General features: G+C 47.9%; 1 protein-coding gene across 3 annotated transcripts in view; it reads left to right on the top strand.

Annotated features, from left to right (window-relative positions):
• The window catches only part of Bcar3 (BCAR3 adaptor protein, NSP family member), a 109,409-nt gene extending 82,615 nt beyond the window's left edge, over positions 1–26,794 (top strand). For 2 of the 3 annotated variants that reach the window (XM_051185576.1, XM_051185575.1), the window contains 9 exons: positions 3,660–3,788; positions 6,697–7,139; positions 9,827–9,930; positions 10,903–11,510; positions 16,911–17,026; positions 19,354–19,525; positions 20,866–20,977; positions 21,205–21,417; positions 26,176–26,794. In XM_051185576.1, the coding sequence (XP_051041533.1) occupies positions 3,660–3,788; positions 6,697–7,139; positions 9,827–9,930; positions 10,903–11,510; positions 16,911–17,026; positions 19,354–19,525; positions 20,866–20,977; positions 21,205–21,417; positions 26,176–26,354 (2,076 nt within the window). In that variant the 3' untranslated portion in view covers positions 26,355–26,794. Of the gene's footprint in view, positions 1–3,385; positions 3,453–3,659; positions 3,789–6,696; positions 7,140–9,826; positions 9,931–10,902; positions 11,511–16,910; positions 17,027–19,353; positions 19,526–20,865; positions 20,978–21,204; positions 21,418–26,175 lie in introns of those variants that run through there. The other variant, XM_051185577.1, reaches the window with a different exon arrangement.
• Positions 26,795–27,086: the final 292 nt, after the last annotated feature.

The raw sequence follows: 27,086 nt of genomic DNA, 5'->3' as shown, positions 1-27,086 counted from the left end.
TGTATGACCTGTGTTTTAAAGTCTGGTCTCCACCTCAGTTATTAGCGAGGGTTCGTGTGAACCCTCTCCTTTTCTCGCCTCTCTGGGTGGCACCTTGACTCCCCCGACTCCTGTAGCACGCTATGACAGCCTGTTTGTGAGCATAGACGCCAAGAGCAGTAATTATGGATTTTCCTCTAAGGAATCAGGACAAAAGTCACACGAGAGCCAGCTGAATTCATAGCTTGGGTAGCAAGGAAGAGTGCAAAATGCTTTAAAGGCTAATTCACATTGTAGCCAATGCCGGGAAGGGTAGGGGGCGGGGCGGTGGGCGGGGTGTTGGGGCCCCGGTGAGGAGAGCGCAACAGCAGACAGGGAAATAGCATTTTGGGTGTGAGCAAATAAAACCTACAAATAGAGTTGGCTGTACATATTTAGATCTTCTCCGCGGTCTCACCCCAAACCTGGAAGTAGGTCCAGGGTACAGCCCAGGGGCTTAAGCGAGACTGCCTGTCACGGTGACTAAAGAGTGATCGGGTTCACAATGTGGGTTAGGCTTCAGGTCAGCCACCCTGAGGGAACCCTGCACCCAAATCATTGGCTTCCTAAGGCTTCACAGTAAAACCTGGGGATCAGTTGTCCTCAGGTTGGTGTGCGGGCCCACGGGTATCAGTGTCCCAGCTTTGTTCCAGTCTTCTATGCTGTTGTTTCTAGCTGTGGCTTCCCTCTCATGGCCTATGCTATTGTTGGGGTGCTGGCTCTCACACCGTACCCTAGAGGTCTCTTTAACTCCGCAACTCAATCTTCCTTGGCGAGACCTCAGTGCAGCATTTTATAAAAGACAGGGAGAACATCATCTTTGAGCTGACTGGAGGTGTGTACAGGTAAAATAAAACCGCAGATGACTTGGGAGAAGAGAAAAATACCCACAACCAAGAAAAGCCTCGGAAGCCTGATTCTGGGATGTTTGTTCCTGAGGCATTACTGAGTTCTTGAGGTGTTCAGGCCCTGCCTGAGGCCCTGCTGTGGGGAAAAGGTTGACAGAGTTCCTTTCCGATGAAACTTAGACTTTAGCAGGAGCTAAGACAGATGATAGACAGCCGTCAGTTGACAGCTTGCCATCTATACATGAGTCTTCAGATGCAGCTTTGCATAATCAATGCCAGGAGCTGCCAGGGCCCGAACACTGCTGTGCGAAGCTCACAAATGCATTGACAGCCAGCCTTGCTCATCTTTGATGTAAATTCCATTCCCAACTGTCCCTCACTAGGCACAGTGGCTCACACCTCTAATCCCAGCACTGTAGAGAAAGAAGCAAAAACATTGTGTGATGCAGAGGTCAGCCTGGATTGCGTAGTGAGTTCTAGGCCAGTCTGGGTTACAGGGTGAGACCCTGTCTCAAACAAACTGAATGAACAGAACCACCTTTGAATGCCTGTCCCACTGTCCCGAGAGGAAGATGTCGGGAAGAGAAGTGGAGATCCACCCAGAAATCCACCCCCTACCCCGCACCCCCCACCCCCCCCCCCACCCATCTCACTAGCCAGCACCATGAAGGGCTGTACGCACAGCTAACCCTGAAGTTGATTTTGCTTTGCTTGGTGGGGGGACTGTTTGAGGAAATCTTTCCTTGTTAAGCAGTGTGTGAGGAGTAAATCTGTGTTGTTTTGAGGCATCTGGATAGCAAGCTGGGGAAATAGAAGCCCAGGGACCTGGCCTTTCCTTCCCATAGAAGCTTCAGGGGAGTGGACCCCAAGCTCAGGAGGAGTCACATTTTGTGTGCTTGCATAATCGGGAGTGATTCTAAATCCAAGCTGTCACCATTGTCACCACCTTGAAACTCTGCTGCCATTGCTATGCAACGCTCTCAAGAAGCTGTTTGTGGTGCAGAACCTGTTTTTCACTTAACAATAAACTGTTATTCAAGCTGGGTGTCTTAGCTAAGGTTTCTATCGCTGCAATGAAACACCATGTCTAAGGTAACTTGAGGAGGAAAGGGTTTGTTTCAGCTTAGAATTCTAGGTGATAGCCCCTCACTGACAGGAACTCAAACAGGGCAGGAGCCTGGAGGCAGGAGCTGATGCAGAGGCCATGGAGGGGAGCTGCCTACCGGCTTGCTCATCATGGCTTGCTCAGCCTGCTTTCTTGTAAAACCCAGGACCACCTGTCCAGAGGTGGCACCACCCATAATAGCCTAATCACATCAGTCACTAATTAAGGATATGCCCTGCAGGCTTGCCTATAGCCCAGTCTTATGGAGGCTTGTGTTTTTGGTTGCAGCTCTCTTCTCTCAGATGACTATAGTGTGTGTCAAGCTGATAAAAAAAAAAAAAAAAAAAAAAAAAAGCCAGCACACTGTACTCATATACCTGTAACCCCAGCACTTGAGAGGCTAAGGCAAGGTTATTAATTCAAGCCAAGGCTATAGAAACAGCAAGACCCTGTGTCCAAAATAGGGGGCAGGGACTGGGGAGATGGCTTAGTGGGCAATGCTCTTGTCACACAGGCATGGGGACCAGAGTTTGAATCGTCAGAACTTCACAAAAACAGGTTGGGCATAGTGACCAGTATGGAAGGTAGAGACTGGGGATTCTTGGAGCCAGCTGGCTAGCCAGATGAGCCAAAATAGTGAACTCTGGGTTCGGCCAGAGACCCTGCCTCAATATGTGATGAGGTGGAACTCAAACGAGGAAGATGCCCAATGTCAACTTCAGGAAACCACAGGCACATGTGTGCATCCATCCACATGCAAACTCAAACATTCATATACATATAACATACACAAAAGAGTTATCTGCAACTCGGCTGGAAAGATGGCTCAGTTGTTGAGAGGATCCAGCGCCTACCTACATGACAGCTCATAACCATCCATAACTCCAGTTCCAGAGGATCTGATGCCCTCTCCTGACCTCCAATTGTTATATATGTGTCTGTATATATGTATATATATATATATATATATATATATATATATATATGCAGACAAAACACCTATACAAATAAAATGAATACAAGCTTTTAGAAAAGACATTTTTAAAAGTTATTTTAAAGGTTATGTATAACCCAGACATCCATTATTAGATTTAAGGGTCATAAAACTGCTCCATCTGCTTAAAAACTTTTATAAGGTAACCTAATTCTTGACTTGGGGTTTGCCTACAGCAAAGAATAAAAATAAATGTAAAAAAAAAAAAAAAAAAAAAAAAAAAAAAGAAAAGAATGAAAAGAAAATCCAAAGCCTTTGCTACCAGTCTCAAGGACCGTGCTTTGGGCTATACTGGCCCTGAGGCCCCAGGGTCAAAGGCCACTGGGGAACTGCTGTCCTTCCCAGCTCCATGTTAGGGCAGTTATAAAAGAGACCGAGGAAGCTCCCATAGGAAGAGAGCCGCCGAGCTGTGTTCCGGTATCCCTTACACCCCTTGCTCAGCTCATTGCTTTGTGAGTGGATTTCCCTGCCAGAGCTCCATGCACAGGTGAAGATTTTTTTCTGTACCTGCAGCGGGGGAAGCAAAAGGTCACAGCTAATTGGAATCCGTCTCCAGTTCCCTTCTTGAATGCAGCTTTGGGTCTGCACTGGTTTGGTCCCAAAGCAAGGGACCATGGAGATGGCAGTCATCTCTGGCTGACATGGCCTGGCCCGGCCGGGGGAAGGTGAGGTCACTGTGGACCCTGTGTTGCAGTTCTCCAAGGAGAGGCACATCATGGACCGGACCCCTGAGAGGCTGAAAAAGGACCTGGAGGAGGAGCTCCTGCTGAACAGCGAGGACCTACGGAGCCATGCCTGGTACCACGGCCGGATCCCCCGACAGGTATGTGTTCTATTCCCCTCAGGCAATATCATACTGATGATGCTGTTGGGTCCAGCTCACAGATTGCAAACTAGTACTGTAAAGTGACTTAACTTAGACCTGTCTCTAAAGAGACCTTGGGGGAGAGCCAACAGTGTGTGGGCAGGAGGCTGCAGCACTGCCGGAAGTATGTGGATGGCAGGGTTCAGATAATTAAGATCTGGGCCAGTGGCTAGAACTTCCTACCATTTGGACCCTTTCTTAAAGGCAGTGACTTATCTCAGATGACCAGGCAGGTGGCACAGACTGACAAAGCTGGCCCTGCTCCTGACTCTGTTTTCTCTCTACTGGATCCTATGACCCAAGGATGGGGAAGAAGAAGGATTATCCCAGGGCTCACAGCTTCATGGTCAGGGTATCTTTCATGTGGTTGTCATCAACAACGTTTTTATTTAATAGTATAGGAATTGAAGAAGCCAGGTGGTGGTGGCACAACCTTTAATCCCAGCACTTGGGAGGCAGAGGTTGGCAGATCTCTATGAGTTCGAGGCCAGCCTGGTCTACAGAGTGAGTGCCAGGACAGGCTCCAGAGCTACACAGAGAAACCCTGTCTCAAAAAACAAAAACAAACAAAAGAACTGAAGGAAATACAGTTAGTCAGAAGATTTGGGGTGTACAGTTACCCATGGGTTTTTATTATAAACATAATCTGGCCAGTCATTTACCAAGGACAACAGAACAGGAAACGGATGTCCAAGTCTAAGGAGAATTGGTGGAACCTGAATGCTGGGATTAAAGGTGTGCACCACCACTGCCCAGATTAGCCCCAAATTTCTTAACACTATCAAAGAAATAATTCTTAATCTGATCTTGGTAGTTTTGTGAATGTGGATAGTCTTAAAATTGATTGTAGAGGGGGGCTAGAGAGATGGCTTAATGGTTAAGAGACCACTCTTCCAGACCTGGTTCAACCCCCAGCACTCAAATGGTAGCTCACAGCTATCTGCGACTCCAGTTCCAGGAGACCCAACACCCATGACAAAGCACCAATGCACATAAAATAAAAATAAATAAAACTTAAAAAATTGATTGTAGAAAATATAGATAAGAGAAAAGAAAATTCAACTCTTATCCCTCTGGAGATAGTCTTTGTGAATATTTTGGTGTACATCTCTCCAGACCTCCTCAATCGAGTAGGAGATCTTACTGCTTTCTACAGCCCACTTTCTTCACTTAATGATGTGCCCTGGGAATTCACTCCAGCTGTAAAATATCCTCCTGCACCAGCGCACACTGAGTATATGTCCATCATACACATGCATCACAATTTATTGGGTACTTAGAATGTTCCTAGCAGTCTGACCAACATCCTGTAAGATAACTACCATGTTCAGACCTATAATTCTTTCTACTGGCTCAATTCTGGGAAATGGAATTTCTGCGTGAAGATGTATTTTAAGGCAAAGATGCAATTTTAAAGTAACCATGGTAGCATACTATTCTGAGCTACCAGAAGCATAGCATCACTTGGATGCTAGAATATCCTAGAAAAAAAAATTGCCATCACTGCTGTCTTCTAGTGTGCCAGGAGGGTGACTCTCAGTAAGGCATCATCCTGGACTGGGTAACTGAAACTCCACAGCAATGATAACAGTGTGCCAACATTCTAAACCTTTGAAACTTCAGCCACTCTATAAGCAATAACATTATCTATATCTTATAAATGATGTAACTGAGCCACGAAGAGCTTATGGACTTTTTCTAGTCACACATCTGGGGCAGAAAACAAACCTAGGTGGTCAGGTTTTGAAATGACTGACACGGTATAGGACTTTACTGAAAACATCACCATAGTAGCGGTTTCCTATTTGGGGGTATCCATTGTGTTATTGTACAGTGTTTTACATATGCACATGTGTTATCTTCCCAATAACCTTGTGAGATGAGGGGACCGCAAGTGACTTTTTCCTAGCCTCCTAGCATGTCACCACGTCCTCCCTGACCTCATCCTGCTTCAGACAGGAATCTCAGGAGGATGTCTAGGCACCAAAACAGCCTCTTGGGCCTCTCCTCTTCACTGGCTGGAAGGAAAGTCAGACCCACAGAGAACACAGTCTCATTTCTTACTGCTGTTTTACATTCTTCAAGTCTGTGTTAATGTCATGCTCTTGTGACATCTTCCTGACCACCTCATTTGAAAAATAACCCTCCCAAGCCCCGTCTCACATCCAAAGCTTTCTTTTCCTTCATAGCATCTGACACATACCAGTGACTGTCCTAAGAGGAGTGTGGCTACACTAAACATAGAAAGCCCCCGAAAAAGTGCTTAGTCAGCACTGTGTCCCCTGAGCCTGCAGAGGCGCTGGGCATGGAGAGGATAGTCAATAAATAGTTTGGTGTTTTGTTTTTGAGAGAGGGCTGACCTCAAACATATTATTATGCATCCCAGGCTGGCCTCAAACTGACAGCCCTGTTTTAGTCTCCTGAGCACTGGGATTACGGCTGCACATGGCCATACCCAGCTAGTAAATAGCTCTTGAGTGTGACCTTAGACAAACTAAAGCTCTGACAACAGAAGGAATGCTAGGAGGTGGCTCAGTTGGTAAAATGGTCATCTTGTAAGCACAAGGACCAATCCCCAGAACACACATACAAAAAGAGAGAGAGGGAGAGAGAGAGGGAGGGAGGGAGGGAGGGAGGGAGGGAGGAAGGGGGAGGGAGAGCAGAGAGAGAAGTAAAAAGGAAGGCAGGTGTGGTAACAAATGCAATGAGACGGCAGATAGTGACACCTGGCTTATCTCTGGTCTCTACACTGATGCTCACACATGTGCTCACATAGAAAGAAGAGGCACAGCAGCAGTGACTTCTGCTAAGCTCTTGAGAGGATATGTTTGCCGCTCTTGTTCCTCATTCACCATTCTGTCTACAGGTATCTGAAAACCTCGTGCAGCGAGACGGTGACTTCCTGGTTCGAGACTCCCTGTCTAGCCCGGGAAACTTTGTCCTGACCTGTCAGTGGAAGAACCTCGCTCAGCACTTTAAGATCAACCGGACTGTTCTGCGGCTCAGTGAGGCCTACAGCCGTGTACAGTATCAATTTGAGATGGAGAGCTTTGACTCCATCCCTGGTTTGGTGCGCTGCTACGTGGGCAACCGGCGGCCCATCTCCCAGCAGAGCGGCGCCATCATATTCCAGCCCATCAACAGGACAGTGCCCCTCTGGTGTCTGGAGGAGCGTTATGGCACTTCCCCGGGCTTCTGCCGGGAGGCCAGCTTTACTGATGGAAGGCCAGATATGGCTAAGAGGTTGAGCCTCACCTCAGGGAGCATCCAGGCTCGGGAACACAGCTTGCCCCGGGGAAACCTGCTCAGGTAGGTCCAAGGGGTGCTGGGGGCCGAGCTTAGGCCAAGGGGTGTAGAGAATATTGCTACACTCACTGTGAGTGGAGAGTTGTTTCAAGGTGTGCGTGATTAGTTAGTTCCCAGTTAAAGTTCATCAAAAGCTAATGGCAGAACCGGGTGTGTAAAGCATGCCTCCGTGCTTTGAGGCTGAAATGGGGAGATTGCCCCAAGTTCAAGGCCTTCCTAGATTACAGAATGACACCCTACTTTAAAAACAAAAGCAGCAACAAAGGGCACAGGGGCTGAGCAGGGGGCAGACCGATCTGGAGGCAAGGGGATGTTTGGGGGACATGGGAGGTAGTCAAGGGCCAGAGGAGCCTGGCGCGTTGATTGGTCAGTCTGAAACAGAGCCTCTATGCACGGGGGAGATGGGATGGGGGAAAATCCTAGCCAGTGGTGGGAGCTTCTGTCCTAGGCTAGGGGTTACAAAATCTCGGTATGGTGAACAAATCCTAAAGCAGAACTGGGTAGTGGGAGGCATAGACTGAGGAGAGAGACCGAATGAAGCAAGAAAGCCAGTCAGGATTTCAGGAGGGAACCAGGCTGAAAGCAAGAGAAAGAGCTAGAAGCTAGGCCTCTGGGGTCTTTGGGATTGGAGGGAGGCTGAGAAGACCACCTAGGCAATGCACCGGTGACTATGGGAGAGAGGCGAACCTTGGAGGAAAAAGGCATTTGATCTGAGCAGCGACTGGACATGCTGGTGTCAGCATCCAGCAGGGGTCACTGTTGAGGACTCGCACTAGGCACTGGTAGTGTGGAATGGGACTGACCTGGAGGGAACAGATAGGATTTGAAGGGGAGGTGTAGAGGGAGGAAACTGCACTCTGTGGCCCCAGGAATGCAGAAACATTCAGAGAGTCGGGCAGGAAGGGGCTGAGAGGTGAATGCTATATTTGCATAGATCTGGCTTTCCAGAGCTGAGAACCCTTCATACATCTAATTGTCAGAGGGGGCGGAGGGACGGAGGGGCCGAGGGGAGAAGCTGAGAGATGTAGGCTGACCCCATCGTATGCAGCGGCCCTGCCCCCCACTCCTGGCTTCTGAGCTCCCATACATAAGTGAACGTGTTCATCCTCCTCTGTGCTCTTCTGTCTGGGCCAGTAGAAAATGTAAACTATAATTTCTTTACGGCAAACCGCCTCCCTCACAAAACACAGGACTATGTGAGTAACATAAATTACAGCTGTGTTCATATTAGTCAGCATCTGACTCAGAACCTGTGGCTCCCGGCTGGCTCCATGTGGCTAGCTGCACATCCCTGGGCAGAGACCTTAACTTCTCTGGGATACCCTTTCTCCCTCTGGAAGCATGGAACTTGCAAGTGTTAAATGGTGTAGGAAATGGACAGTGTTATAGTTACAGTAAACACTATCGTTCTGGGTAGCTTTTATTATCTGCAGGGGAGGCAAAAGTCAGATCTAGGTGTAAGCAGGGAGGCAGGGACGATAGCGGAGATGCTGTTCTGATTGGTCTCTGGAATGTAGAAGCTCTGGTACAGCTACCTACAGGCAGCAGCCCACACACCCCAGGCAGAGGGAGGGTGACCTGAATATGGCCAGTGGCCTTAATGGGCTTGTCACCCTACCCTGTGCCCTCCAGTGGCTTCCCCATGTGAGCTTTGGCCCACTGTCACCTGCTGCGACATTGGGCATGTTTCTTGGCTGGCAGCCTCAGGCCCTGGGCAAAGGTGTGCATTCCCAGGCAGGTTACATTCCACGTGTCCAGCTGCTCTGGACCCCTTGATCTGGCCGGTTGATCGTTGATCATGGCGGACACGATTCAGTTATCATTTCTGTTTGGAATTTGCCCTGTCTTGACTTACTTATCTGTGAGAGGTTGCTGGAAGGTAGGGAAGATCTGGTTTGTGTGAGAATGATTTATGCTGGGGCGGGGGAGGGGTGGGGGAGGGGTGGGGGATATGCCCCAGCCTCAAAGGTCCTGCGTATCTCTTCCCCTGTCGAGAGAATCCAGTCTCCTGGTGGCTGTAATTAGAACAAGCTCCAATTTGGTGCGAAAGGACAGAGGGAGTGGTGGTAAAAGTGTTTCAAGTTCCCCTCCGCCTTGCCCTGTGTGCTTGTGTCCTGCGCCTCCCAGTTGCCATGTGGTGACCACGCATGCTACTTGGCTTCTAACTCAGCAGTTAGAGGTCATCTGTGGGTGCTCCGAGCACAGCCAGGAAGACAGGCATGACAGCCAGCCCCTGGGATCTGCAGATGATTTCGGAGGCGGGAGTGCTGATCTGTGTGTGCATAGACATGGAGTGGCCTCCAGCTTCCTCCCAGCTGACATTGATCCATCGTGGAAAAGTCATGTTAGTTAAATAAGTCATTCCCCTAGGGAATGAGAGTCATTTTAAGCTTTTTAAAAAGTACACATTCCCGGTCATCAGATTCCTCCTCACTACCCCCAGAGGATCGTGACCCCATTCATCCTGCTCTGTTCAACAGGATGGAAGGGTTGAGGAGGCCTCCTAGGACTTAGCTGCCTTGGCCCTGGGGACTCGGCACACCCCATCAGCTCTTCCTCCTCTGTGGCCATTCCTTTAGTGTTAGGGTATGCTCCGCGCTCATTCTGGAAGTTGTCTTACCTTTCCATGACGTTGCCTAACAAAGGTTTTACTACTTAATGACACATTTGTGCCTCGTCTTTGGCTTCAGGAATAAAGAGAAGAGTGGCAGCCAGCCCGCCTGCCTGGATCACGTGCAGGACAGGAGGGCCTTAGTCCTCAAAGCCCACCAGTCGGAGAGTCACCTGCCGATAGGTAGGTGTGTGGGAGTCTCAGGGAAGGGGGTGTCAGTAGTATGGCCCTGGTCACCGTCCGGCTTTTCCTGCCTGAACATGCCACTTGGCTTTGAAGACTCCATGCCTGCAGCCTGGAAGGGAGGTTTGCAGAGCTGTCTGGTTGTAGCACACTGAGCTGGCTCAATGCATTATCATGCAGAGATTTAAGTTCCACAACTAGTCCCAGTGGACAGGTATTTTGCAGTTGAGGAAACCGAGGAGCTGGCATATTAAGTAAGAGGGCCTCTTAGCATTCACGCCCAGGCCTTTTACACTTCAAACCCTTTAGATAAGCGGTGGGCATCATGAGAGAGCCCACTCCTCAGTGCTCCCCACCCCCACCCTGTGCAGCAGTGGCTCAGCTGCTGACAGAGCCCTTGGCTACCAACACCTTGCTGCTTCTCCACACTAGACTCCTGACCAGGGGAGTGGTGGGGTGTGGGAAAGCCATAAGCAGTCCGTGTTAGTGGGATGCTTTTCCATTCCTTCTGTGGGACCACAGTGATTTTCCCTAGTGCCCCTTTGTAAACTGTTGCTGTGTGTCTGCCTATTGTCCTTGCTGACTGAGATCATCAACCCCGCTTTGAGAGTGACTCAGAGCCCTTAATGCTCTGGGCTGGAGACTTCTGTTTCTTAGTGCAGGATCGTGTTGTTCACTGCCCAAGACACGTTTCCCGTTCTGACTGTCCCAACCTGCTATGACCATAAAATGGTGTTACAGCCCTGCCCCTGGGGTTTAGAATCTCTTTCCTAGAGTGAGGTGGAGCTGGTGGAGCCTTCAGTGTTCTAGACTGCCACAGACCAGACCTGCTGTGAGAAAGTCACCGTTGTTTTCTTTTGTGGCAGAGGGGAACCCAAGGGCACAGAAGGAGACCTGGGAGCTGTCGCTCCCCTTTCGTTCTCTGCTCTCGGGACAGCTGAGCACTCTCTGACCTTCTCTTCTCCTCCACAGGCTGCAAGCTGCCCCCTCAATCTTCAGGTATGGACACGAGCCCTAGCCCCAGCTCTCCCGTGTTCAGGACTGGCAGCGAGCCCACTCTGAGTCCGGCGCTGGTACGGCGGTTCTCTGCAGACACTAGGGCAGGGGAGGCATTGCGGGGGTCAGACAGCCAGCTGTGCCCCAAGCCACCCCCAAAGCCCTGCAAGGTGCCCCTCCTCAAGGTTCCCCCGTCTCCGTCTGCCTGGCTCAACTCAGAGGCCAACTACTGTGAACTGAACCCGGCCCACGGCAGCCACGAGCAGCTGCTGACAGCCAAACAGAATGGGGCGTCAGGTCCCCGCAACTCTGGCATCAACTACTTGATCCTGGATGGGGATGACCGAGCAAGACCCTGGGATCCACTGGCAGCACAGATGGATGAGGGTCAGGAGGAAGAGTCGACGTTTGTGCCGCCTCTCACGGAAACGGTGTCTTCATTCAAACCCAACGACTTCGAGTCCAAACTCCTTCCTCCAGAGAACAAACCCCTGGAAACGGCCATGCTGAAGCGTGCAAAAGAAGTGTTCACCAACAACGATGCCAGGGTCATCGCACAGCACATGCTGAGTGTGGACTGCAAGGTTAGTGTTCTGTAGCTGGCCCCTTCCCACAGCTGAAGGCTCATAAGGGGGTGTGCCTAGACACTTTGTCATGTGGAAAAGCCAGATGATAATGCAGGTGTGGAGATTTACCTACAGGGTGGGAACCGCCATCAGGACAACCTTTGCCCAGCAGGAAACTGGTAAACTTCACCTTGGACAGAGAGGGCGGGCCTGCCCTTGCATCCAGCCTGCTGGTGACAGGAGCTCCTGTAACTCCTCCTCCTCAGGCCTGGAGTTTAGTTAAGAATTCCCCTCAGGCCTGTTAGAACGGGAACAGCTGGGGGCAAAGGAATATAACTGAAAGCCTGGTTTCAAGAGTTGCAGGGCCCTGGCTATTTTATTCTATAAAGCACTGTACTTACCTCTGTGCCATATTTATTTTATTACTGACATGATCTCTAGGATAATCACCTTCAACTGGATCTTTGTGGGATTTTTTGTTTTCAAGAATTGTTCACGTTAGAAAAATTGTAACATGAAGATTAGAAGAAAAGGTAAAATCCTACAAAGTCCAACTTCCTGGGCCTTGAGAGATGGCTCAGCAGGTATATGTGCTAGCTGCCAAGATGTAATCTGAATACCCAGAATCCTAATGGTTGACCTTCTGCAAGTTGACCTCTGATCATGTGTACAGGCACGCGCGCGCGTGCACACACACACACACACACACACACACACACACACACACACACACGAGAGAGACAGACAGAGAGCCAGAGAGCCAGAGAGAATATATTAGAAATCTCAATGTAGGCTGGAGATGGCTCAGGGGTTAGGAGCACTGGCTGATCTTCCAGAGGACCCAGATCTGATTCCCAGCACCCGCGTGGCAGCTGATAACCGTATGTACTCCAGGTCCAGGGGGTCTGACTCCCTCTTCTGGTGTCTGTGGGCATCCGATGCACATGTATTATACAGACACACATGCAGGCAAAACATCCATACACATAAAATGAGAAATTAAAAACTAATTTAAAAAGCTCAGTTTCCTAATGGGCACCACTGACAACCCTTGGGATGTGGAATACCAGGCCTACTAGATTTCTAAATAATGCTTATTTATCACACACAGACACACTTTGAAGCCTGTGACTCTCATTCCACATCGAGACACATTTCCATCATCTTCACTTTCTATAGGGGCATTTGTTTTAGGAGCAGTGTTCATAGCTCCCAGTATCTCTTAGACAACGGGCATCTTGGGCTTAACCCACCTTCTCAGCATACAGCAGTTGATACTTGGGCATTTGAGTGACAGGTAAGGCCTCTCTCTGTGAAATTTGAAGTCTCATTTCATTCAGCTGGGAGAAGGCCATGAGCTTCAAAGGTTAGGATTTGTTCAAGCTGGATTTTTCCTTCCTGTGTCAGGCATCGTGGCTGGAAATCTAATCTCCTAGCAATCCCCCGGGGAGCTCTGGAGCTGATAAATGATTCCTAAAATAATCTGGAGGACCACTAAACAACTGCTGGCTATCCTGGGTAGGAAAAAGCTCTCTTCCTAAATCCAGGCCTGCAAGGGTAGCTAGCTGATGAGCCTAAGTCAGTGCCCATGGTTGAGGGGGTCGTCCACGCCGGTAGAAGGAGCAGGTGTCCCTGCTAAACAGGCCCCAAGGGGAGAGCCAGGGAACAGGAGTGCCTCAAAAGAACAGAACTTGTTGACTTCCGTTGTCTGGGCGTCCTTGGGCAGAGCACACAGGGGGCCAGATAATTTGCCATTATAGATCCTTGCCTTAGTGTCCTGTGGCAAGAGGTTGAGTTACTGTCCCAGCAAAGCAGTTGGTCTGAGTGTTCAGCGCCATGCCAGTAAGCCAGAGGTGAGTGAGATTCACACCTGGTGTGAGCCCGCTTGCCCACCCTCAACCCCCAGGAGGAGGCTCCTGGTGCACACAGAGGTCTGTATGTACAGAACGGCTCCTTTCCTCGGGGGCAAGGAGCCCTTGGGTGTCTATGAGGAAGAAAAGGGGAGATGCCTGCCCACTCTTCACAGGTCTGGAACCTTCCCACTGCTTTTGACAGTCTAGAAAGGAGAGTCCAAGTCTGATGTCACCTGACAAGTATGTGGCCCTCCCTCCCTCGTTTCTGCCCTGTGCATTATGTCCTCTCGACAGGCCTCCTCCCATGTCTGTCTTCCGGCTTCACCGGAAGATAGGTTTCCTGGGAGTTGCCAGCAAGCAAGGAGAAAGCAGCCTAGACTGCTCGGCCTCACGGGCAAGGCTGCGTTCACCTCCTCGGATTTCCCTCTGCCATCCATCCCTTGCTTTTTCTCCAGAACTACCAGGCACAGGCAGTGTTTCCCACAGGAAAATTATTTCCCACCTCAAGTGTAGCAGCGAAACGAGATAGGGCCACCCAGGAGCCAAAGGCAGCCACGGAACAGCATCTGTGTCCCACGTGCCCATCCCCGCCCAGCAGGTAGTTCAGGCCCAGCTGCTTATTAAGGGCATCAGGGCAGTGGGTGGTTCTGAGCACACTGGAAGCTGGAACCATCCGTGTCCAGCACCCCAACTTATGGGCCCCTCCCAACTGCAGATAGCCACTGTTTGTCACCCTGGCAGAGCACTGCCACTCTTCTGCCTCGTCTCTGGGTGTGGAAGTGAAATCCAGTAGTTAAGACTTGGCCTTTAAGGGTGAGTCCAAACCCCGCCACTGTCCATTAGCTGCATGTGTGGCCCTCATTCTCTCTCCGGTTCTGGAGTGGCGTGCCATCACCCAGGTGGTCAGTGAAGGCTGAGCTAATATATGTGAAGCCCCAGGCATGTCGCCTGGCCAGAGCAAGCACTAAGTGTTGGCCAGAGTTACATATTCAGCCTTCACTGAATATGTCACTGTGTCTGGTGGGAATGGCTTAAGAGAGAAAGTGACACAAGAACTTGGGGGGACAGCGGGGCTGGGGATGCTCTGTACAGGCGGACTTCCTAGGCAAGAGCTTAAAGCTAGAGGTAGGGGCCAGCAGAGATGAATTTAGAAGGCTGACCAGCTGCCAAGGTGAAGGCAGAAAGTGTCTTGCAGGTGGCTAGGAGGCACACATGCCAGGATTTCTGTCAAAAGCCATGGGAAGAGAGAAGAGAGGTCTAGATAGGACTCGCTTCTGGACGTAAGAAGCGGGGGTGGCGGGGTGGGAGGGGTGGGGAGGGACGGGAAGGGAGGTCTAGATAGGGTTCCTTCTGGACCTAAGAAGCCGGGGTGGGGGGGTTGGGACGGGAAGGGCCCGACTGCCTTTCCCAGTGTTTGTTTCTTCTGGGTTCATGCACAATCTTACTGTTATAGCACTTTACCAGCAAGTTAGGGAGACAAGCCCGTGGGTATGTGGGTGCAGCTCTGAGGCCTCAGAGCTATGAACAGAGCCAGCACAGCCGGTGATTGGGCCTGGCGGTCTGATTGCACTTTAGGCCTCTTGGTAGCTAGCTGAGTAGAGGGCCAGGCCAGGTACCCACCAGGGCTCCTGTACACTGCAGTGGCCTGGAAGCCATGGAGGGAGGCATGCGTGCCATCCTACCCTGCCAAGGGAGGGTCAGCCCACAGTAAGCACTGCTCCTCCTCTATAACCCTGAGCACTTAGCCTGGGCCTGCAGTATGGGTTCCACATCTCCTGGTCCTCTAGCTTGGCCCCGGAAAGTATGTGCACTCCAGGAAAGGGACCTGATGGTGGCTGACTTACACTCACAATAGAGCCTTCTTGCTCTCAGAACAGAGTCCCCAGAATGCTTACCAGCTTCCAGAAGAAAACTGTTAGTGATGGGCCCTTCAGTCTTGTTACATAGAAGGTGTGGGTTACCGAGCACCTCAGAGAGGTGCAGGGCTTAGAATCTCTGACAGGATGATGGCCTAAACTCAAGAAAGGCCTTCATATGGGATGCCTTGCTATGGTCAAGGTGGAACTCTCTTTCCTATGATCCAGACAGAACTGGCCCCTTTCCACCTGGCCAAGGATCCCCAACTTGTATTCAAATAGTCATTTGAATCCGTGGCAAAGCCCTCGGGAAAGGTGAATTGAAACTGCAGTGGTTAGCAGAGAATGAAGCCTGCAAACTGTCCTGGGCAGCCAGGTCCTCACACTGATCCCCCAGGGCTGAGGGTCAGGTTTCAAAACTGCCGATCTCACAGACGCGCGTGCGTGCTTGCGTGAGAGAGATATCATGAAGATCTTTGCACTGCTTGCGTGCCTGGAGTGATTATGATAGAGGCCAGCCCACCAGATGAAGTCCAGGATGCATCCTGTGCCAGCAGCATGTCTAGACTGGTTAGTCCGACTGAATCCCAGGGTCACAATGCAGTGAGCTATCATGGCCCCAGTGTAGAGACATGCTGAGTCCACTGTCATGCTTCAGCATGAGGTGCACTAACTAGGAATGGTCAGGTCTGACCTCCCATTCCATTAAACTGTGAATAGGCACAATAGAAACAAGATGGTAAAAAGAACACACTATAAGAAACTCACAGGACACATTTAATCAATGAAAAGAATTGGGTTGGGAAGGTTTTCCTCTCAGGAAACCTCTCTGGAAGAGATGTGGGTGTGTTGGTTTCAAATCACCACAGATGTTTGCAATGGATTCCAGCGGTAAGGTGCACTTACTGCACCCGGGGGAGGCGTAATTAAGGACAATAGAAGCCAGCAGTGGCTGTCAGAACATGAATGGCAAAGCCCAGAGCAGAGGGGAGTGTGGCTGGAACTCTGCTTTTCCACTGAGGAGACTGGTAGGACACACACACACACACACACACACACACACACACACACACAATCTTGCTGTTGGCAGCAAAATGTCCCTTCAGGATCCAGCCTGTGCCGGGGCAAAACTTGAACTAATGATTAATTCCCTGGCTGGGCATGAATGCATGCCAGATCTGCAGGCTGTAGAGACCATTAGGACTTCTCTCAGACTTTTGCCCACGAGAGAACAGTGTGTTCATGTGTGAAATAGTACACTTATAGGGTACATATGTGCAGAGGTCAGAGGATAACCTCTGTTGTCCTGAGGAGCTATCCACCTTGTTTAAGAGACAGTCTTTTACATGGACTTGGGCTTGCAAATTAGGTTAAGCTGACTAGCTGATGAGCCCCAGGGATCCACCTACCTCTTCCTCCTCCATGCTGAAGGTTAAGCTCACACCATCATGCTTGGCTTTCTACATGGGCACTAGCAATCAAGTTCTCAGGTTTGTTTAGCAAGCACTTATTATGGACCAAGCTATTTTCCCAGCCCCTCACCCAGTTTTATACTTTATTATGTACTTTATTATGTTGTCACTCAAATACAAGCACATTCTCTCCGAAGCCACAGGATTTCCATGAAATATATTTCTTTCCTCATGCTAAATTAACACTGGGGACAACCCACTTCCTGATCCATCGAATTTCTGCTTGGCTCCTGACAGGTTGCTAGGATACTAGAAGTCTCTGAAGACATGAAGAGGAGCATGGGTACGAGCTCAGGACTGGAACTCATTACCTTGCCTCATGGACGCCAGCTGCGTCTGGACATTATAGAAAGGTGAGCATGGCATGCTGTCTCTGCATTTCCCACACTTTGAGCTCCTTAGGGGAGGCTGAGGCAGGAGGAACAAGGCCAGCCAGCCCAGGCTACACAGTAAAGCCTTCTCTCAAACAAACCAAACCAAGAGACAGAACAAAAACATGCCTTTGAACATGAAATGCTTAGAGATGAGAGATGTTTCAAGACAAACACAAGACTAGATTTCATATTATCACAAAAGCTGGCCTTTTACACACACTCACTATTGTGCAAACTATTTCCTAGTAGCCATGACTGTTACCGCTTCCATGACCAGTTGAGTTTTCTGTGGTGTAGGGAATGTGCACAAACACTGACTGGTCTGGCCACCGTACATGGGTGGTAGATGCAACTGAGAGATGAAAATCTTAAGTGTAGGTACCCACATGTGCTAGCAGCTTTTGGCCTCTGGGAAGTAAAGGCTGCATTTCCCAAAGATGAGCGCGGGATTACCTAGTCCCAGCATTGGGGAAGCAGAGGCAAGAGGGTCACAATCTCTAGGCCAGTCTGTCGTCTGTACTGTGAGTTCAGGCCAGCCTGGGCTGTATATGGAGACACGGTCTCCACAAAGAAAACCAACACTAAATAAAACAGATGGCTTTGAGGGAGTGAGGCAGAGGCTCACAGCAGGGGTAGGGGGTAGAGGTGGGCAGGAGCAGGACAGATGATTCGGAAAGTGCCCACGGCCAACTTTGTTCAGGCGGGCTCGTGGTGTAAGGCTGTGGAGAATTCCATGTCCAGTTTCTAGGCTGTCTGTTTTTCCTGACAAGACTTCTCGGTTCCAACCCCCTTCTCTCCCCGTGCAGAGCAGCACATCTCACTTCCCCTGTGGTGTTGCCTGGGTGGAGCAGTCACTCTCATTTCCTAGTGGGTCTACTGCCACGTTTTTCCTTTCTGGCACTGAGAGGTGTACTGGGGCCTGAGCTCTGAGCCTACGCCATGACCAGCGGCTGCGGAGCCGCTCTCTTGCCTGCTTTCTGACCTCAACTCTTGTCAACATTTCTTTTTGCTACTGTCTAGAACCTTGCACCCTAATTTGTTTCCTATCCATCTCTGGCTGTGGGAGCTACCTGAAGAGCCAAGGGGGTAGTTTGTTTAGTTATGATGTCTTAACAAAATACGGGCCAAGGTCGAGGGGATCCTGGACTGCCCAATGTCATTTTGTTGCTCTTGAATCAAATACAAAACTACCCTTGACCACCTCTAGCTGCTGCTGCCCATTGACATATAAACCACAGACTGAGTCACACCCACACAACACCTACACCCACACCATTTCCTTCTGGTAACATGTGAGTACCTCTAGCTGCTGGCCACTGACATGAGCTACAGAGGACACTCTCTCTCTCTCTCTCTCTCTCTCTCTCTCTCTCTCTCTCACACACACACACACACACAGGCATGTACATGTAAAGACACTTGGAGACAGCAGAGCTCATTACTTAGTTAGCAGGCACTAGGGGAATTGGGAAGGCTGAGCATGAGCTGAATCACTACCACTCTCTGCTCAAGAAGGTAAGAGACCAATGACTTGGGCACAAAAGGAACTCATCAAGGAGAAACAGCCCAGGCTCTGAGCTTTCAGAACATTGTGACCCTGAAGTTCCAAAGGCACATGATATTTAGGAATCATAGCTACAAACTTACCTCCAGCAATTGCATAGTAGCCTAGAAAATTAAGACCATTTTGACCCAGCTCAGTAAATTCCTGGGTTTAGATTTACAGAGGGAAAGAAAGAGCTTCCTGCCTCTGACTGACCCTGTTCATAGGGTCCCATTGTCATGCACAAGTCATCCCAAAGTCTCCTGAGTGACTCATGTAGTATAGGGTGAGAAAGTGGAGAATGGAGTAGGGCGAGTGGATGCTGTTTTATTAGGGTCTGATCACACAGCACATTCTTGCCTGTCCTTTAGCCTTTGTCCACCTCTCCAATCACTCTGTACTATTACATCTTCCTGGATCTAGTATACTCACATTCTCTCTCTTCCATTCCTCACTAAGTGATGCCCAGTCTTCCCCAGAGGTAGCAACCCTTTTGTTGGGGGACTTGCTATCTCTTTAGGCCACTCATGGTAGGAGGGAGCATGTAATGCACTTCTGAGATCCTCTTTATGCTCCCATGTGCAGGGTTAAAGCTGGTCACATCCAAGGGCGTCTTACTTCCTGAATCCCTGGTGCACTCTCTGCCTGGTGTGGGATGGGCTTTACTGAGATCAGCTTTCCAAACAGGCTCTGCTTCTGGATGATTGGGACCATTGTCTCGTCTTGTTGGTCTGAGCCTGACTCTTGGTATTCTCCCATTTAGACACAGCACCATGGCCATTGGCATCGCTGTGGACATTCTGGGCTGCACGGGCACTCTGGAGAACCGAGCAGGTACCCTCAATAAGATCATCCAGGTGGCAGTGGAACTGAAGGATGCCATGGGAGACCTCTACGCTTTCTCAGCCATCATGAAGGCCCTTGAGATGCCTCAGGTGAGATGCTGGCTCTGTGCGGCCTCCCACACAAGTGTGCATTCAGTGCTATGCAGAGTTCTGTTCACCTACACCATGTATGGCTGACTGCTCCAGCCAATCTCTAAAGAGAAAGTGAGTTTTAGTGAAAGCTGCCTTGGTTAGAGGCAGCCAGAGTGTTGTCCCCACTATTTTGGCTCTGTTTATAAAAACACTGATAACTGCTGACAGTCTACATCTCATGTTTGATGTGTAATAACAAGAATTAGCCCCGCCAACAAGCAATATTCCCGACCAACCAGTCGGGACAAGGCACCATGCTCGAGTGTGTGACATAACAGTGGCTGCATCCATTTGGGTCATCAGGAATGTGACCAGTTTGGGCAATACTGGGGAAACCTAGGCATTTAAGGAACTTATATCAGAGGATCCCTACACTAGCAGTTCTCAGCCTGTGGGTCGTGACCCTTTTCACAAGGGTCACATATACCATGTATACCGGCAGCAAAATTCAGTTATGAAAATAATGTTATGGTTGGGGGACACCACAACATGAAGGACTGTGTTAAGGGTTTAAGCATTAGGAAGGTTGAGAACCACTGTCCTAGACAGTCTCAAAGTGTCTTCCTCAAGTTGCTTAAGACAGATGTCCAGCTCTCGCTAAGTCTCTGCAGAATGTTTCAGGTCTGGTCTCTGACTTTGTCTGCATTGACAGATGTTGGATTTTTCTTTTCAAAAGAGTGTCAAATACAATGGGCCTCCTCGAGGGAAGTGAGGTCTGTTGTCTTGCCTTGTGTGAGTGCTTGGAGAGCTTTGAGTAGAGTCGAGTCCTGCCAGCTAGGTCGGACCAGCAACATCAACACAGCTGGGTCTTTATCTGGGCTGTTTCCTAGACCCAGATGATCTCTGAAATCCTGCCAGGTGCTCATAAACATCCGTCCCTGCCACCGAGGGACACGGCTGCAGTCATGTGTCCTGGAAATCAGAGCATGCTTGGCACATACTTTCCTTCATTAAAAAGAGTGACAAGACGCTGAACAAATTAAGTGCCCTTACCAAAAGTTTCTTGGAGTCTTGAGTCTTGAGGTAGGAAGAGAGCCCACTCTCACACAAAAATAACTACAGTTACTTCTAGGTCTTTAACTTTTCAAAGTATGTAAAGACACACACATGCAAGCACATAAGAGCTGTGGCATGGGTCGTCAGAAGCACGCGGAACAGGGTAGAGGGGTTTCATTTTTCTCTCAACTCACAGATGTTTCTGACACTGCCATGCACATCTATCACCCATTCCAAAACTTAAGCAGGAAGGTAATTTTTAAAACGAAGCTTTCTGAAACAACAGACTTTGCTTCTTCCAGATCACCAGGTTAGAAAAAACATGGACTGCCCTGCGGCACCACTACACCCAGACAGCCATCCTCTACGAAAAGCAGCTGAAGCCCTTCAGCAAAGCCCTGCATGAAGGCAGAGGTGAGCACAGGAGGGCAGAGTGAGCCGGGGCCGTTCCTTAAGCAGTCCCTGTTCCACTGTGAGGCTTTAAGTGGGGCATGTGGTGAGGGCGATGCTGGCTCCTCCAGTCTTAAAATCACACAGTGGCATGGCATGTACAGATCTGCAATTGCTACATGAAACAGACTATCAGCCTGTGATTAACTGTCAACAGAACATGATGTGGAACTTTCCTCCTTGTCCCTCAGAGCCCACATATGTCCCACCAAGCAGTGTGTCAGTCCCACTGCTGATGCCTCTTGTGACCCTAATGGAGCGCCAGGCTGTCACTTTTGAAGGAACTGACATGTGGGAAAAAAATGATGAGAGCTGTGAAATTATGCTGAACCACTTGGCAACAGCCAGGTTCATGGCTGAGGCTTCGGAGAGCTACAGGATGAATGCCGAGAGGATCCTGGCAGGTAGGAACTTGTTTCTGGAATCCTCTCTCTGTGGGGATTAGAATGAAGGAATAAAAGAAAGGGCATAAATGCCTTCAGTCAGAAAAATGACCAATGAGATGAAATTAAGGTGTGGACACTCCATTTCCTATGCCATTGGTCATTACTTCTTATTTCAATAATGTCTAAGAACACACAAGTGTAAAGAAATGGGTTTCATTGCGTGCACACACACACAGCACCTGTGTGGAGGCTAGAGTTCAACCTAAGAAGTCTTCAGGCACCATACACCACTTATTTTGAGTCAGTGTTTCTTACCGGCATGGAACTTAACTATTAAGGCTAGTTGGCTGGCCAACAAGTCCCAGGGATCCCTTTATCTCTGACATAGGATGCAAGCATAGTAAAAAAATTTTAATTTTATGTGTATGTATATAGTATGAGTGAAGGTGCAGGGGAGGCCAGAGGCATCATCCTGATGAGCAAGCTACAGGCAGTTGTAGGCCACCTAACATAGGTGTTAGGAGCCAAACTCAGGTCCTCTACAACAATGGTGTGCATTCCAGACCACAGAGCCATCTCTCAGGTGACCATGGCCACATTAAAAAAAAAAAAAAAAAAAATTAAGAATTTCATGAGTACTGTATTATGTAATTTCTACCATACACCTTTACTTCCTGTCTCCCTGTGCAGGTAGACCATTTTGTTATACAACCTGCAAATACCACCTGCTGAGATCACTTAGTGTTATTCATATGTACATGTGTTTAGGGATGACCACTTGGGATTAGATAGCATATCAGGGAGCTTGTCCCTTGAGGGGACTGATTCTTCACTTAGCAGCCATTAAAGCACTTCATCTAGGGGTGGGGCCTTGTAAAAATCCCCCCTATCCACTTCCGGATGTCAGTTTGCGTTGCCATTGTATCAGTCTAGTTTAGATCTAGTCCTAGTTTTGAGATTTCATGGGTGCAGCTCCTATCATATGTAGAGGACAGGCCTCACAGCATGTATCCTGGTCCTCTGGCTGGGACACTCTTTCCACACCCTCTTCCTAGATGTTCCCAGAGCCTTAGGTATAGAGACTGGGTTGTAGATTACCAAGTGGGAGATGGGCAGCTCACACAGTAAATTGTCCTCTGCATTTTGACTGCTTGGAGATTACTGTCAACGGTCGGTCTCCATCTGCTGTGGAGAGCTACCGATCTGTGGGATTAAGGTAAATGTCTGGAATGCAGCTGGGAATTATGCTGGGTTAGGGAAGTGGTAGTATGCTCTCCCCTGACCTCATCAGCCACAAGTAGTTTGCTAGGTTTACAGTACCAGGCCTGAATTGCCTCCTCCTGAGTGGGCCTCAAATCCAAGTAGATGCTGTTGGTTACCCCCAAGACGTAAGGGCCACTTCTGAGCCCTTGGAGATGCTGTTAATAGTCATAGCTGTGTCTCACAGGGTTTAAAGCTGAGTAGGATTTTAATTGCTCCTCTCCCTTGAGAGCTTTCATAGCCGTCAGATGCTAGGAGAGTCAATCCATGCTCAATCCCTCAAGGTCCTATGTCTACAAAAAAATATGTGGCATCTTTAGCAACAGGGTCTCACCTTCAAGTTCTGGGAGTCTTTTGAACCCCTTTGACCAAAAACTCAAAGAGGGGTTTTCTATGACTGGCACTGGGGTTTCTGTCAGACTGACTATGGCTCTTTGGGGGAGCATTATTACCCCAGTGGTATAACTTCATTTAAATTACATACATAGGCTAACATAAACAGTTTCTCTACTACAGCTTTTTCAATCATTCTTAGTATCTTTTAACTGGAAACATGGTGGCAGACAGGATAAAGCCCTCCCCTTACACCTTATAGCACCCTCTTTTCATGAGGCATTTGTCTTTAGGTTACTCCCCTCAGAATAGTATTTCCTAGCTCTGTCCATTGTGAATAGAGAACACTGAAGACGGCTGAAGAAGGAGCTGTCCAGTAGAGTACTTTGGGCAGAGGATAAGGAGTGGTATAGCTGGATCATGTGGTCAATCTACTTTTAGTTTTTTGAGAATTCTTCACACTAATTTCCAAAGCTGCTGCACCAGTTTATAATTCTGCCAATGTTGAAGAACAAGGAATTAGGAGTTTCACAATCCTTCACAAAGCTTTTTTGTTTTATCTTAGCCATTCTGACTAGGTAATGGGGTAAGATGGAATCGCAAAAGTAGTTTTAATTTGCACTTTCCTAATTGCTAAGGATAGTAAACATTTTTGTTTCTTCTCTTGAGAACCCCATAGCACTTTTTAAAATTGGGTCATTTGTCATCTGGACTCTGTTTTTTGAGTTCTTTGTGTATCGTGGGTATTATTCCTCTGTCAGAAGCTTTTTCAAGTGCCTTGTGGAGACTGAATTCAGGCCCCTGTACTTACAGAGCAAGCACTTTACTGTTGTATCATTGTTCTAATCCATCCCCAAACTGTGTCCTGTATCTCTTTTCTCCTGTGTTCTTTCAATCTAGGGGTAGGATAAATGAAAGAAAGCAGAGTCAAGAAGAATGTCCACATTAGCATCTAGGAAGGCAGTAGTCACTGCCTTCAATGTCTGTGCTTCTTCTCTCCCTTCCTAGTTATCCCTGCTCCAAGTGTCCCCCACATCCTGGAAAGTGCTGTGTAAACTGAACTCTGTAGAAGGAAGCAGCTTCCTCGGACAGACTGATAAACACTCATCACAGGTGTGGTGTATGTGCTGCATCGAGCTAAGTGGTTGATCCTCAAGGTGCTGAGGATCTAAACAGGTAGCTCAGCACACAGTGGCAAGTGCAGAGCCATGGAACACTGAGGAAAAGTGATTTGCTCAGAGGGGCAGCATGCAATTCTAGTTACAGTTGTACTGTGTGTGAGGCAGGGTCCCAGAGACCCCAGACTAACCTCAAATTTGCTAAAAACAACTTCATCTTTCTGCTGCCACCTTCCAAGAGCCAGGGTTACAGGGTTATATGTGCCACATACCTGATTTATGGGCGCTGGAGATCAAACCCAGGGCTTCAAGCAAACTAAACTATCAAGTAAGCTATTTCCTCAGCGCCCTTTATTGATTATTAAAACACAAAAGTCCTTTGCCGGAAAACAGGTGGGTTGAGTTAGGAATTCTACCCAGAGAGTAAAACCCCAAATCCTGCGAGAGCTCAGGAAGAGTGGGGAGTCCCCTTCTTAAGTCTGCACTAGTATAAAGTGTGACCTGAAGAATGGTCAAACACACTGAGGTCGGAGGGGCTGAAACTGAGTCACCTTGTGGAGGATGGCTGCAGAGATGAAGGAAGAAAGCCTCTTTAAAAAACAAGTGCTAGACCAGTGCTAGACCAAAGAACTTTAGCCAAGACTTCTAATTTTGTAATTTTGCAGACCCTTCAAGGTACTGTGAGGGACAGGGGAAAAAAAAAAAAAAAGCCTATTGAAAGAATATTGTTTCCTCAGAGCTATACGTTAGGACTAGATTCTGCCTTGTGGGTACCATATACTTGTTTTTTCCTCACAGAATCTTCAGGGGCTAGGGAGATGGCTCACTCAACAGAGGACCTGACATCAATCTCCAGAATCCACGTGAAAAAGCCAGGCATGGTATAGTTAGTGTATATGGAGACATTGGCAGCAAGGATAGCCTATTTGATGCATTCAAGGAAGGCAAAAGATACTGTCTGAAAAAACAAACACAGTAGACGGCTCCTTACTTTCACACACATGTGCACTCATGCAAGGTCCTCAGGTGTGGCATGTGACTCAAATAATTCAAGTATACAATTCAATAGCTATTAAACTACCTAGTATATATGACATTGGATGTTATATAATTAATGAAGCTAACCTATATAGGAAATCACTTGGCTCTTATATCTTTCACCTTTAAATTATAGAAGGTCCTGTTAGGATACATAAAAGAATTTCATGGTGCTCCTGGCAGGCAGAAAAGTATAAACCCTAACCAAAACACTGATTAATCATGAATTTTAATTTTTGCTTTTGAAAACATTACATAAAAAGGCAAGATACTACTGGGGGAAATACAGATAAATGTGTATCTTAGGAGAAAAGCTTAAAGACTTCTAATGAAGAATATTGAAAAACACCAGGCATGAAGACACTGAAATCTTCATACTAGTTCTTTCAAAATAAACCAGGATTACCATATGATCATAGAGAAATGAACATCCATACTTGGGCTTTTATATGTTGGCATTGCTCACAGTACATCAGTGAGTGAATGGGTTAACAAAATTTGGTATGTTCATAAATTATAAATGTCTACTAATCAGCAACTAAGTGGATGTGTTATTGCTAACATGCCACACACAGAACAATGTGAAACCATCAGGGAAAGTGAAGGAGCCCCGACTCTGCGCAACGTATCACATGACCCACTTCTAGCGTCTTCTAAAGCAGCAAGGCTCATCAGTGGTCTAACAGACTGGCTGCATGGAAGTGCTAGGGAACCTTCTAAGCTGAACCAAGTATCTATAAATTTACTAGCATCAGTCAAATTTTACAGCTAAAATAGTTGAATCACATGGCAAGTGAAGTTGGTAGGAACAAATCCAGACAAGGTGCCAGCCAGCATTCGCTGGGGACACAGACTTGTGAATTCTTTACAGCTGGTCAAATGAGGAGGTCCCTCATTTTTCAACTGAAGCATTTTTTTAGAATTCTGAGGAGGATGTTCATTTAGTTCTACTGTAAAATAGGGAAGGCTTTCATTCACTTTTCACCCTTTGAGACGGAACTGAACTTACCTGTTTTATTTTGATTAGATTTTCAACCAGATGAAGAAATGAGTGAAATTTTGAAGACTGAATTTCAGATGCGATTGCTATGGGGCAGCAAGGGTGCCGAAGTCAACCAGACCGAGAGATATGAGAAGTTCAACCAGATTTTAACTGCCCTCTCCCGTAAACTGGAACCTCCCTCCGTAAAGCAGGCCGAGCTGTGAGAACCATCCAGAAGACCTTGGGGCATTACCTGAAGCTTCTCCAGTCCAGCTAGGAATGCTTATGGTCTGATAAAGTAATAATGTGCAAATTAACAAGATACAAGCGTTTAATGTCCACAGGATATTAAATGTGTAAAGTGCACAGAGAATACTTATTTATGAATTGTTTAAAATTACTACTGATTTTTAAATGAATGGTAATTTATTATTAAGATAACTATTGCTAATGTTGATCAGCAAATTTAAGAAGACATAGCTATATTGCTGGTTGTTTAATATCATGGTATTTGACCATCTTAGTTTAATTCCCTGTTATATAAATGTAAATAGAGGCATTTAAAAGAAGAGCATAAAACACTGCAGAAGGTATCAGTTATATGATATTCTTTGAATATGAAACTGTAAATAGTCATGAGTGAAAATATATCTTTTTTGTGAAATGATTGTATCCTGTCTCTTTAATACTGATTCACCTTAGCATGACAATCCTTAACTCCTGGATTCTAAGGAACTTTCCTCCCTATCCCCATATTAAACCAAAATTTTAAAAAGTGGTTTGCAAATGGTTTGCTGCAAAGACAGAATGAATAGTGAGCTAAAGGAAGACCTAGGTTCCAACTCAAAGTGCTTGCTAACAACTGGACCGAGCACCTAGATGTTGGCTGTCATGCTATTTCATGACACAACTGGTCTACCACATTGGCTCCCCTGGAAAGTCCTCCAAGACACACT

The sequence above is a fragment of the Phodopus roborovskii genome, unplaced genomic scaffold (assembly GCF_943737965.1).
Source record: "Phodopus roborovskii unplaced genomic scaffold, PHOROB, whole genome shotgun sequence".
In the NCBI taxonomy this organism is placed as follows: Eukaryota; Metazoa; Chordata; class Mammalia; order Rodentia; family Cricetidae; genus Phodopus; species Phodopus roborovskii.
The sequence above is the reverse complement of the archived record's forward strand: the minus strand, read 5'-3'. Positions and strand labels throughout refer to the sequence as shown.